Source organism: Haplochromis burtoni, unplaced genomic scaffold (genome assembly GCF_018398535.1).
Source record: "Haplochromis burtoni strain Fernald_Lab_line unplaced genomic scaffold, NCSU_Asbu1 Contig_15, whole genome shotgun sequence".
NCBI classification, from domain to species: domain Eukaryota; kingdom Metazoa; phylum Chordata; class Actinopteri; order Cichliformes; family Cichlidae; genus Haplochromis; species Haplochromis burtoni.
Window position 1 is genome coordinate 1,102,686 of NW_024582376.1, and position 12,656 is coordinate 1,115,341.

The following is a 12,656-nucleotide window of genomic DNA, read 5'->3' on the forward strand; positions in this document are numbered from 1 at the left end:
TTGAATAACCAATCAAGCAATCTGAGCTTAGTAGATGTCGCACAGAAGACACCGTGTCTCTATATAGCCGGATACATGAAAAATAGCAAAAGAAAAATGGTTGGAAGCATGGATGAGATCATCGTGGCAGTAGAAATTGTCTACTTAAAGGTATGACAAGTCCTACTTTTCTTACTAACAGTGCAACCCGCCTTATCCAACTACAGAAAAAGTCCAGGGAAACAAACAAACAAACAAACAAAAAAACAAGCTTTATTCCTGGATTCCTTGTTTTTAAAACAAAAGAAGTTTAAAAATTTAGATTGAAAATTATTTTTGCTTCAAATCTCAACAGGGAAAGACCACCACAGCTACGCTAACACAACAGCAATAAAGAAAATCCCTGATAATATTTCATACAGTGAAAAACATTTTCCAGTGCCATTTACCTGTGTTCCTGCAGCTGTTGCTCTAAACTTCGAGGAGTCTCCTTACAGAAAACCTGGCAGCTAGCAGGACTGTTGGCCAAGACGTTGGCCTTCTGGGTACAAGAGAGATTTGGACTGATGATTGGGTTTGAGATAAATACCTTGGTAACGATCTTAACTTTACAAATTATATCACTGAACGTTACGCAAAACAGTCATTTGGCTCGATAAGAAACGTCTATCAGGTATAAATACAGGCATAATGAGAGTAGGTTGTAGGAGACTGTACCTGTAGTCTGTGTGTGAGGTAATGTGTCTCCAAACTCTGTCTGCGGGACAGCAGAGGCGGCTGCGGCCCACCTTGGTATAACGCTAGGCCTTCCTGCTGCTTGCATGCTTCACCCTTCAATCAAAAATATGAAGCATTAGGACAAGGGCCGAGATCCCCTCTGCTGCCGGTTAATAAAGCTTTAAGTGAATTATCTTTGCTGTCTCCTGCCCAAATGCCTGTGTGGTGACTGATCAGCCAGATGCCTTGCTCTAAATGGCATGCACCATTGGGATTACACATTAGGTAAATGAAATGAAAGCAAATTAAAAGGATGATGGGGCCTGAGCATCATAACCAACAAAGAGCTGCTTCATTGCATTATGAGAGGTGGACAAAAGGAAAACTACTAGATCTTGTCGGCCAGTACGACTAATTTTGCTTGCTTTTTCTCCCCTTGCATTATTACACTGTGCTTGTATCATTTAGTATCAATGTGTGCCTGTCTTTTTGTGTCAATGCAGTTCCAGCCACTACTATGGGTACGTCTGGCCGACTGCAACAATGGCTGTATTCTTTTTAGCCAAGGCTCCAGGCTCCAGGCCCCAGGGGGACAGGAGACAGTAAACAAGCCACAGTTGGCTGCCTCTCCTGGGGTTACACAACAGCCTGGGTGAGGTTTTTTTTTTGTTGTTTTTTTTTTTTTTGGTGACACGGGGTCAGGACAGTAGATGAGGCTGAATGTGACAACAGGTTTTGAAAGAGAAGGAACTGTGTGTGTGTGTTTGTGCGTGATTGTGCAGCAGGACTGACCTCGAGGAGGTTGTGCAAGTGGTGCTGTGGTCCCAAGGGGTCCATGGTGACCCCATCCCCAGAGCCCATCTGCTCCACCAGCAGCTGGACTTTGTTCAGCTCCAGGATGCCTTTGGTCCTCGCCAAGTTCTGAAGGTGCTGCCGAAATGCGACTAGACCTGAGAGCACAGACGAATCCCCACAAAACAGAGTCAGCATTGATTTGTGCACCTGATCAATAGAATCACTCTTTTTTTATTTATTTTTTTTATTTCCACAACAGGAAGTCAAAGTTTCGAGCCTTTCTCAGAGCCAGGCTTAGCAGTCACTGACGCAAGCAAGCTGGTTGACTGGTTAGCGCTTTTCATAGCCCTTACGAACATTGTGCTTGCATGCACGTCACAAGCTGCGGCTCCTGTGCGTTTGTGTATGCACATATATGACAGCATCTCCGTGTGAGCGCTTGTGTGTGCTCAACGGCAAGTAGCTGAGATAAGACCCATCCAGTGGTGACGAGCTGTGGCTGCGAACGATAGGACCTGACTCACTGTGATGGTGGGAGTTATTTAAAACCAGAGTCAGCAGTCTGACGCAAAAGAATCCACCACATCAACACTCTCCAAAGAGGATTACGAAAAATAAATAAATAACTGACACAACCAAGTGGGAGCGCGCAGTACAGACTGTCACCGTGGAGCCAGGGAAGAAACACACATTTCTGAAATGTAATTATAGATTCTACTGGGCTAAAGTGCAGGTGATTTATAACCAGCAGGCACAGAATAAAGTAGCAGCGAAGGGTGGAGGAGGCGGGGCGAGAAACAGAGGTAGATAGTTGTTTAACATTCTCTTATATTTTGGCTTCTCTTTGATGTGAAGGGGAAACAAATCCTGCCTGCCGCAGACTGAAACTTTGAATAGAGAAAGAAAAGCAAGCCAGGGAACGAGTATGTGAAGAGGGAGAAAGAGAGAGAAAATGACTGAGGATGGGAGGGGAGGGAGGGAGGGAGGGAGGAGGGGGGATATGTGGGCTGAAACCTTCAAATATCTGTCTCTGATTCATAAGGTGAATCATCACCATTGTAGTCATCAGAGAAACTGGGGGGAGGGGAGGGGGGGAGTGTGTGTGAAGGGGGGGGGAGACAGTGAAGCACTTTTATCTTAAAGCAGTATATACCAATCAGATACAACAGAGAATCTCATGACTGTGGCACCTGTCGAAGAGCAGGCTAGATGAGAGTTATGTAAAGTGAAAGTAAAACCTTCAGAGGTCTTATGAAGTCAAACAGGTCAGAGCTGCTGAATATTAGGCCAGCGCTTTTAATGTTGTATTCCCAATGGATTCCAAAGTAAAGGAGGTTGTCATCACTGGGCTTTGTAAAATCAAACAGGCCTCTGAGAGAAATGGCAGATGCTTAAGGAGTGGCCAAACAAACAATTTGGCACATTCTTTTAGGGAAGTCTACAGTCAAGAAGTAAATAGAGGGTTTACCTCAACATGGAAACAACTGGCGGCACTAAAAAGAAAGACTAGATCAGATTTTCTTGAAAACCATTAAACAAGCCTGCCCAGTCCTGCAATCAGTCAATCAATAAAATCTACAATGCGTACAACAGCTTCCGTAGAATATGGTGGAGGCTGTGTTTGCAACATGGGAATGCAAGAGTACCAGTTTAAACCTTAATTGACCATGGGACCACCGGCGGGCCCATTTTACAGGTAAATTTGAAGGGCCGGTCAATAAAGGGTTAACAGGAGCTATATTGTCTGCTTTGTTTCAGTCAAACGCCACAGGGGTTTCATCGCACACATGAAAAACTGTCCAAAAGAATACTGCAAAAGCAATCGGAGAGCGCTGCAAAACTAAAATAAATAAATAAAAGGGATGTTGTTAAATGTCTGAGTCAGTCACCTGACCTTAACCCAGCCGAGCTGCTTCAATTACCGAGGACGAAAGTGAGGGAAAAAAAGCAACTAAAAAAACAACAAGCAGCTATTGAAGGAAACTGCAATAAAGACCTGGCAAAGCTTCACATGGAGGAAACTCAGCTGGTAATGTTCCAGACCTAATATTTGAGTCCAAGTAGGAAAAAATAACCCTTATATTTATAATTGTCTTAGTTTGCACAGCTTCTACAGAGCCTGTGAAAATGGAATGACGTTGTAAAAAATGGCTTTGACTCCTTAAAAGGTTAGCAGAAGATTTTTGATAAAACCTTTGGATTAAAGCTCACAGTCTCCGTTTATATCAGATGTTGATTGCTTCATTTTTATTCCATTCTGGTAGTATACCAGGAAAAATCAGGAAACATGGGCCAAACACTTAAACACATACTGGATCTGAATATGCAGAAGGAGTCAAATCCACCTTAAAGGGGCACTGGACTGTTTTTCTGCTGCACACAAAGCTGCAGTTAAAAGTGCAAAGTGCAGCAAAACTAAATAAAATATTAAGGTAGGTTGGCTACATAAATACTCAGGTGACCTGAGTTTGGGTGCATGCATTTAACAAGGAATATACACTGTATTTAATCTTTTATGAAGCAAGTTAAGTCAAAGTTATGGCTGCCTACTTTAGCTCCCGACTGTTTAAAAAAAGAATCTGCTTCTCAAAGGATACAGATCACTAAGTAATGGTTTTAAAAAAAAAACAAAGAAAAAGAGAGAAATCCAACTGCTTCTGACCTTGGGTAAGGGAGGTGTCGGAGGCACGGCGCCCTTCCCTGAAGCTGATTGGGGAACGGTTGTGGGTCTCCCTATACTGGGAAGTCAATGCAGCCATAGCTGGGTTGGCAGGCCTGGCACTCAAGAAAGATGTAGGGGTAACACCAGGGGGAGAGCTGTTGGGCGGAACGACTTCACTCAGCGAGGGAGGATCCTCCAGCAGACTGAGATCGCTGTGCATCGAGCCCATGTCGTAGCCAATGTCCGAGTCCACGCTACCCATGGAAGGATTTTGGCCTAAAGTGAATAATTTACCTGAGGGATGAAATATTTTTTCCACATCATTACAGAGATCGTGATAAACTGTTTCATCTGAACACTGTGTGTCTGCTACCAAAGGTCAATCATACCCTGATTCGAAGGTCCTGGCTGGTTGGTGACCTCAGACAAGGTGTGTCGCCGCTGGCCAAATCGAGCTGTCTGATAGGCCGAGAGCAGGTGAGGCGGATCATCCTCTGTGTCGGGCTCCTCTGTTTCAATGCCCTCATCAATGGATGTCTCCATCATGTTGCTAGGCGATGAGGTGGAGGACTTGCGCAGGACAGTGGGGGGAGGTAGGGGGTCCAGCAGGCAGCCGTTAACCTAGATAGCAAAAGAGAGAAAATTCTGGATTATTGACTTAAAACCACTGAAAAACTGAAGTTATCAGTTAAAATCACGCTTCTTAAATATGCACAAGGTTCACAGACACACACAAACATGACAAAACCTTCAGCTGCAATAAAAACTCGGGTATAAGAAAGCCGATCACTGTGCTGAAAACTGTTTTCCTTCCACTCACAATGATGGGAGTGTGTGTTTGTTGCAGCACACAGGCCTGTATGTGTTGGCCTAGAGGTGGAGGGTAAGGAATGCAGTGCCAGGAAGCAAGCTTTGATTCAGTGAAACTGACACACGCACACATACACAGAGGGATAAAAATCACACTCATAGATCATCTGCATGATTTGCTGCAATAACTGGAATGCGTGGTGTTGGTCTAGTAAGAGCAGCTTTGCCCAGTTCTCCATCTGCTTTCTGTAGTGTGCTGGGATAGGAATGTTATTGCTCAACAGACACACTCACACACAGAGGACAAGAGGGGAAAACTAGACTGAGAAACAGGCAAAAGTGTGTGCGTGTATGTGGAGGTTACGATGAAGAGGGGAGAGACATGAAGCTAAAAGGAAAAGAAAAGAGTGAACCAGAAACAGAGAAGGATAAAGAAAGACAGAAGCTTAAAAAAAGAAGAGATGAGCTGTCTGCGGATGGGTAGGAAGTCTGGGCGGCGAGATCGCTGGAGCAGTGCAGAAGCTTCCTGTCCATGTGTGTTCACTCAGTTCTGCATTAGGTCACATCATCATCACAGGACTGCTTACATAACTGCACTCCATTCACGCAGATAACACGCACTCTGACTCTCTGCCCTGTTCTGTTACCACAGACTGTCTCACACGCACAAATCATTCTTTATTGGAGCCAGGCGTGCAGGTGGGATGGATAAGAAACTTTGACCGATACTGCATGTATCTGTATTTGTTCTTCCTGGATGCCTGTTGTTAGGTGGGGGCTCTGGGTGTTCCTAACAACAGGCATGTAGGAAAGTGCCGTTGGATAGCTCCGATGAATAAAGAAAGAGGAAGAGCAGTTTGTGTGTGCGTGTGTGTATTTCTGTCAAGGAGCCTTGCAGGACAAGCAGCTGTCCTGTCTGATGTGAGTGCTGGTTGAGTACTTACATAAGAGGATATTGTCAGCTGCACTCTGGCAGCTCGTTAATTGCAAAAATTGGAATCTGTGTTATCCACGGTTAACACTAAAATCACAGCGATTTGACATGATTACTCAAAAATGATGCTGAAAGCTGTACTTTTCATTACATTTAAATTTTTATTAAAAATCTAGTAAAAAAAGGTGCAGGTGGTATAGAACTCAGGGTTGATGTGGTGAAGGTAAGGCACAGGCAGGTGGGGATTTCTGACTGCGAATCTCTTCTCACAAGAGTAACAAGAGGCCCGGGGAGAATTGCAGCTCTCGGGAGATCTGCACGAAGTCACCGGAGAGCAACATAGCGTTTCCAAAGGTATGGAAACTTCCTCCAGATAGACCTTTGTTGACCGAAGGCTTTCTTTCCATCATGCTGACTCGAGCTGAACTAAACTGTGAGCAAGTCTGGCCTTTTAGGAAGGGGATCAAAGCACACTGCTTTAAAGAAAAAGGGATGATCTGGATTTATAACATGAGCCAGAAGACTGGGGGGGAAATATACCTGTATGAGTATTGTGCTGCATTTATTTTTTCCCCCAAAGTCATTGGAAGCCAGGATTGTAACTGAAAATAAAATGTCTTTTAATCGCCTAGCCCTAACACTGCCAGGCTGCAGATGCTCAAAACTTCAAAGGCGTCTGGTGTACACACACACACACACACACACACACACACACACACACACACACACACACACACTGAGGTGTAGAGAGACATTTCTGATTTACAGCGAGCGGGCATGCTCATCAAAGCATGGCAAGCTTATTGGGATGATACTTGCAGCAGCTGATAATGACTGTAATAACTACAAATTCAGCAACTAAGTCGTCTCATGTGAGCGAGCTATAAAACAAGGACAGTGAACAAACAAGGAGATGCACAACAAAACAAAAATACATCCCTATTTACAAAGACACAACTTGTTTTTACTAGTGTTGAACGTACTTTGGGTGTGTTGACATCCTCCACCATGAAAGTCTGCTCCAGGGGAGATGCAGTCTGGGGAAAGGCGAAAGCATCAGAGGATGCTTGAGGCACAGCAGGAGAACGCAACAAACGACCGCCCTGCTGGAGCAAACCCACCTGGGCGGAAACACTGGTCGACTGTGGAGAGGGAAAAAATAAAGATGAGTCTTAGAAATTACATCAAAACCCCTTAATTTAAGACCAGCTCATAACAATATCCTTCTTAAACATGTAACTGCGACAAAATACGAGGGGCTGTAAATCTTTGCCTTTACAACGCCAACCAGAAAGGAAAGCTAGGTCCTACATGGTGATGGAAATGAGAGAGGAACTGCAAAGTGCTGGTAAGAAGAGGCCGTAGGCAGAGAAAAGAAAAACATGAATAATGCAACCAAGGGAAAGGCATTAAGATCAAGGCTGGGTAGAAAAGACTGCAAGAGAGCACACGAAGACACGGACAAATAAATGGATGGGGCATGTCTTTCCGTTTGTTTGTTCCTGGGTGCAGGTGTGAATAACAGAGCTTTGATCCGGGAGGCGCGGAAAATAATCTAAACGCATTATTCAGAAACGCCTCAATGCCCTGAAGTTACCTTGACGACAGTCTGTTCGGCGATGGTGCTGGGTCGTCGCTGGCGGGCGTCGAGCCTCTGTTCGACGGGGAAGCTGCAGCGATGGGCCTTTAGCCGCTCCACCAGCAGGTAATAGATAGCAGCAAAGTGGTTGTAGCTTTTGTTCTGCAGAGACTGGAGGATGACAGACAATATAAATGGTAGTGTCTGTGATGGAAGTTATGAGGATGACTTGAATGTGACAGCTCTTAAGATATGGTGAGATAATTCTTTAATTATCCCTGTATGAAACTGGGTTATTGCAGCCGCTGAAGAGCGGAGTGTTGATTAAAATACAATGCAGAGAATATGGAAGCTGACAAGGCAGCATACATTATATACAGCAGTTCAGATAACTTTCACTTTAATCACAACTTGATTTAGTAGTTCAAAAAGTGGTCCTCGAGAGTAAAAACAATCTCTTTCAATCAGGGCTGTAAAATATTTACATCGAGTCATGGCCAGAAGTTTACATACACATTTACATGGGCTTTTTAATGATATCTTTAAATTGTTTGTTTTCCAGGATGGAATGATTGTACAGCACACATCTTTAAGGACTTAAATAAATTCAAACCTGTGCACCTAATTCTTGTTTTTTTAAGTGCTTTGAGTTTCTAAAATATCATCACTTTACAAGCTCTATTAACTTCTAGTTAAATGGTAAATGGTAAATGGCCTGTATTTATATAGCGCTTTACTACCCTAAGGACCCCAAAGCGCTTTACATATCCAGTCATCCACCCATTCACACACACATTCACACACTGGTGATGGCAGCTACATTGTAGCCACAGCAGCCCTGGGGCGCACTGACAGAGGCGAGGCTGTCGGACACTGGCGCCACCGGGCCCTCTGACCACCACCAGTAGGCAACGGGTGAAGTTCTTGCCCAAGGACACAACAACCGAGACTGTCCAAGCCGGGGCGCGAACCGGCAACCTTCCGATTACAAGGCGAACTCCCAACTCTTGAGCCACAATCGCCCCAGTTAGTGATCATAATCGACTACATCTGGTATTTTCTCTTTGTGATAACATGGATTTATTCGACTCATTGTACTGATCAATACTCTGAGCAATGGGAAAGTCCACAGAACTCAATGATGATCTCAGAAATAAAATTGTATTCTTATTAATAAGTGCCACAAATTTGACATCTTTAACTGAAATTTGCAGCTTTCCCCATGGACAAGCCAAATACCTTCTGGGGAATGTTTTATGGTCAGAAAATAAACAATTAATTGAACCCTACTAATTCTGCCAAGAAGATTTGTCAAATATCCAGCCAGAAGCTTGTTGATGGCTACCAAAAACTTCTGGTCCAGTCGCAAGTTGCTAAGGGACATTTAACCACATATTACTAGTGCTGTATTTGTGTATTTGAGTCTAAATAATTTTGACCGTGGGTGGATTAGAGAAAATCAAGAATAAATTCAAACTTGTGCTCCCAATTCTTGTTTTTAAGGTCATTTAAGATTAGAGCTGGGCGATAGAACGATAACGATATGTATCGCGATATAACTTTTACTCGATAGAGAAATTAAGCTATCGCGATAGACCTCGCCGCTCTTGTCCTCAAAAAAAAAAAAAAAAAAAAAAAAAAAAAAAAAAAAAAGGTCAGCCAATCCAAATTAAGTAGCGCAGAGCCGAACCAATCACAGCCGCAGCTTGTTACGTACAGCACAAGTGCCAAGCCGCACGTGTGTTTGTTTGGGAAGCAGCCAGCGCGTAATGGAGGAAATGAGTGTGCCGACTAGAAAAATCAACCGAGCGTGACCGAAGAGAAAACAGATGATGGTTCCAACGCCGGAGAGATTGTCGAACGGAAGAGCCATAGAAGTTCGTAGTGTGAAGGTATTTCGGCTATTTCAAGTCTGACAAAAAACAGAGTAGCGTGCACTGTAAATTGTGCCGAAAGCAAGTCTGGAAATACAATAAACTGGTGCATGCGTCACACTGTGCGCCACGTTATTGTTTCGGTGAAATGAATTTCTACAATACTGTTACTGTTAATTCTACTCTCTGCAGTGTTTAAATGCTTACATATACACACAGTTACTGTCCGTCCACACATACGACTATGCCCCAGCTTTGTTTACTTTTTAGAATTAATATTTTGTTTCTAAGTGGAATTGACAATTTAGTCTGTTTCGTTTGTTCTATTTTGAAACTTAAACGCTTTAGCGGCTGCCTTTTGTGTAGTTTGCAATATTTGCCTTTATTTATCTGAAAAAGTCTCATGTTCCTTAAGTACATCTACCCTGTTGAACTTATTATGGGAAATAAATATTTAAATAAAAACAAGCTGCTGATTATTTCACATTTTACTTGTGAGCAACGGCACATTTAAATCTTACAAATATAGTTATTTGGCTTATATCGTGATAGATATCGTTATCGCCTGAAATGAAAAAACATATCGTGATATGAAAAAATCTCATATCGCCCAGCTCTATTTAAGATGTATGCTGTACAATCATTCCATCAAGGAAAAAAAAAAGAACAGTTTAAAGAAATGATTAAAAGCACAAAATTAGCATTTGCATTTATGCCCATGTTGAATGTGTGTGAATACCTTAACACAACTGTACTGTGACTGCTGAATAGTGGAAAATTAGTTCAGAAGTGTGCATGTTCTTTACGCCAATGAAGTAATTGATAAATTTAATTTCTTAGCAAGAGAAGGGTTGAAGAGAGGATCGCAATGAAATTATACCATTTAGTCGAGATAGGCAATTACCCAAAATACCCAATTATGGACCCACTATTAAATCTTTCCTTGGATCACAATGAGGAACCCTTTTCCCCCCTACTTTTATCAGTTTAAGTAGTTTACTGCTAAACTCTCAGCTTTATCATGCAGCCTAGTGAAATATATCTGTTACCTGCAAAGTTAGAGTTATGCTTATCTATTGCCCACTATCATTATTATCGCCTCCTCCACAGTCTAAAGACATGACCTTTAAACCTCACACATTTACACTATAATTCAACTTAAAGAAAAACAACAACAACTTCCTTCTTGTTCTGTTCTCACCTCTATAGTCTTGTGCTGGTCGATACCGAGGCTGTGCATCAACCGAAGGACCTGTTCACTGTATTCTCCTACACCGGCCTCACCCTCAGAGGACAGAGGCTGTTGGTACAGTACTGGCCTCTGTATAGGAACATCCAGAGTCATCCACTTGTGTTCCTTAATCTGGGCCACAGAGAGACGCTTTGACGGGTCCAAGACCAACATTCTGCGGATCAGGTGCTCACAGTCTATGAGGGATGGGAAGAGCAATCAGTCAGGATTTTTTTTTTTTTATGATCAGAAAATGTTCCTTTATGTTTGGTTAATGCTAAGTACTTCTTGTAAATATAATGACGCAAAGCCTCAAAGCCTCATGCCCTTATCAAAGTAGCCCAGATGAAGTGGGGCAGAAATAACACTTTAAGAGCTTAAAATCTGCTAAGTTCTTTTCTTAGGTTCTCCTGCCGTCACATCTGAACAGCGTGACTACACTCCTTTCTACTTTCCTTCCCTCCTAATGAGAGCTCCTCACCTCTAGTTAGAGGCTAGATGAGTTTGACGTCAGACACAGCTGGGTTCTTAACAGGATTACAGCTCCCCTGGCTGTGCTGCTTTGGCCTGACTGCACCCCTACTGCCTGCAGTGCATTCCTGCCTACCAGACAGCAACATTACACATCTACTTGACTGCAGTAATCTTAAAGCAAAACAGGCAAGCTTTCATCAAATAAGCCCTGCAATTGGTCATTATTATTTTTGAAATTAATCACTCCTATTTTGTAGCATTTATATTAAAAAAAAAAAAAAAAATCTAAACATGACGACTGAAGTATTTCACATTCTCAGGAGTAGTTGTCATATTATCTTTTTACTTTAGCAAACAAACATCTCAGATACAAATATGCCAAAATCGAGTTTTCAAAGAGAATCTGATTTTCGGAACATTTTCCTCCGCCCATCACCTTCAGCAGATATCCTGTGAAGAGAGACCCTCAGCAGTTCATAAACACAGAGCCCAAGGACCTGTCTGCTAACATTAACTCCCTGCTGCACATTCTTCTCAGTTGCCCTGCTGATCTACTAACATCTGCTTACATCTCACATTTTTTTCCCCTTCTACCTCGTGCCTGGTAGTGCAGCCAACTCAATTTTCTCCTCATTATGTGCATAACCAGCACGTCCTTCAATGCATTTCTACTACACGCTGTGGCCACTTAGCAGCTTGTGCAGCTGCTAACTTACAAAGTTACATTTTGAATAAAACGCGGCACAATGCACTACAATTTGTCTGAGTCTCTGCCTGTTGCTACAGGTGAGCTTCTGCTAACCACCAGGAAAGGTCAGACTACATGTAAAGGGGGTGAGAACGCATGCCCGTGTAGCTGACTGCCTGAGCGACAGTCTGTTCTTATCCAGTGCCTTACACCACCATGACTTAACCGCAGAACAATCCCAGTTTTAACACTTGCAGTGCTGGAGTCGTGTAGAGTTTCCAATAAAGAAGAACTGCAATGGATTTAAGAGCAAGTAATCGTTTTAGATATCATTGATTTTTATCTCACAGGTAATATCCCAATATTTTAACCACCATCAAACATGACTGAACATACAGAACGATTACAAGCTGCTATGCTACCTCAACATACACACATTCCTCTGCTCAATGGTGTTCTGCCCTAAAGAAAGGGAAGCAGCTACACATAGGTAGCTATTACATGTAAATATGATAGCCCTCTAAAACTAGCATTTAAAAGATGACCTTAGTTTTTGCTGACCAAAGAATACTCAAACAGGCCAACAAGCCTTAAAAAATGACATCTTTTACAGATATTAAGTCACTAAGTAAGTCGCTGGCTATGAGGTTAACCACAACATGTACAGTGTGTGGTCCAAACCTGTGTTGTGCACTATAGTGTCGGCCAGTGCGAGCAACTGGAGGAAATAAGACGGACCGTTTCTGGATAAAGAAATCAGCACACTATGTTCTCCTTGTTCGCAGAACAGGGGCTGAACTGGGGGTGGGTAGGCGGGTTCGAGTGTCAGTCTGGTCAGGGAGCTGACATTACACTCCTACATTCCCCGTATGTCTTAATTGTTTCAAGGTCCCGAACAGCAAGAAGGAGGAGG

General features: G+C 42.9%; 1 protein-coding gene across 4 annotated transcripts in view; it reads right to left on the bottom strand.

Annotated features, from left to right (window-relative positions):
• Nucleotides 1–12,656, bottom strand: part of sik2b (salt-inducible kinase 2b) — a 44,990-nt gene that overhangs the window by 2,552 nt on the left and 29,782 nt on the right. For 3 of the 4 annotated variants that reach the window (XM_005915820.3, XM_042218083.1, XM_042218082.1), the window contains 8 exons: nucleotides 10,552–10,778; nucleotides 7,495–7,647; nucleotides 6,881–7,039; nucleotides 4,543–4,774; nucleotides 4,154–4,447; nucleotides 1,489–1,646; nucleotides 697–810; nucleotides 429–520 (listed from right to left, as the gene is read on the bottom strand). In XM_005915820.3, the coding sequence (XP_005915882.1) occupies nucleotides 429–520; nucleotides 697–810; nucleotides 1,489–1,646; nucleotides 4,154–4,447; nucleotides 4,543–4,774; nucleotides 6,881–7,039; nucleotides 7,495–7,647; nucleotides 10,552–10,778 (1,429 nt within the window). The remainder of the gene's footprint in view (nucleotides 1–428; nucleotides 521–696; nucleotides 811–1,488; nucleotides 1,647–4,153; nucleotides 4,448–4,542; nucleotides 4,775–6,880; nucleotides 7,040–7,494; nucleotides 7,648–10,551; nucleotides 10,779–12,656) is intronic. The other variant, XM_014330159.2, reaches the window with a different exon arrangement.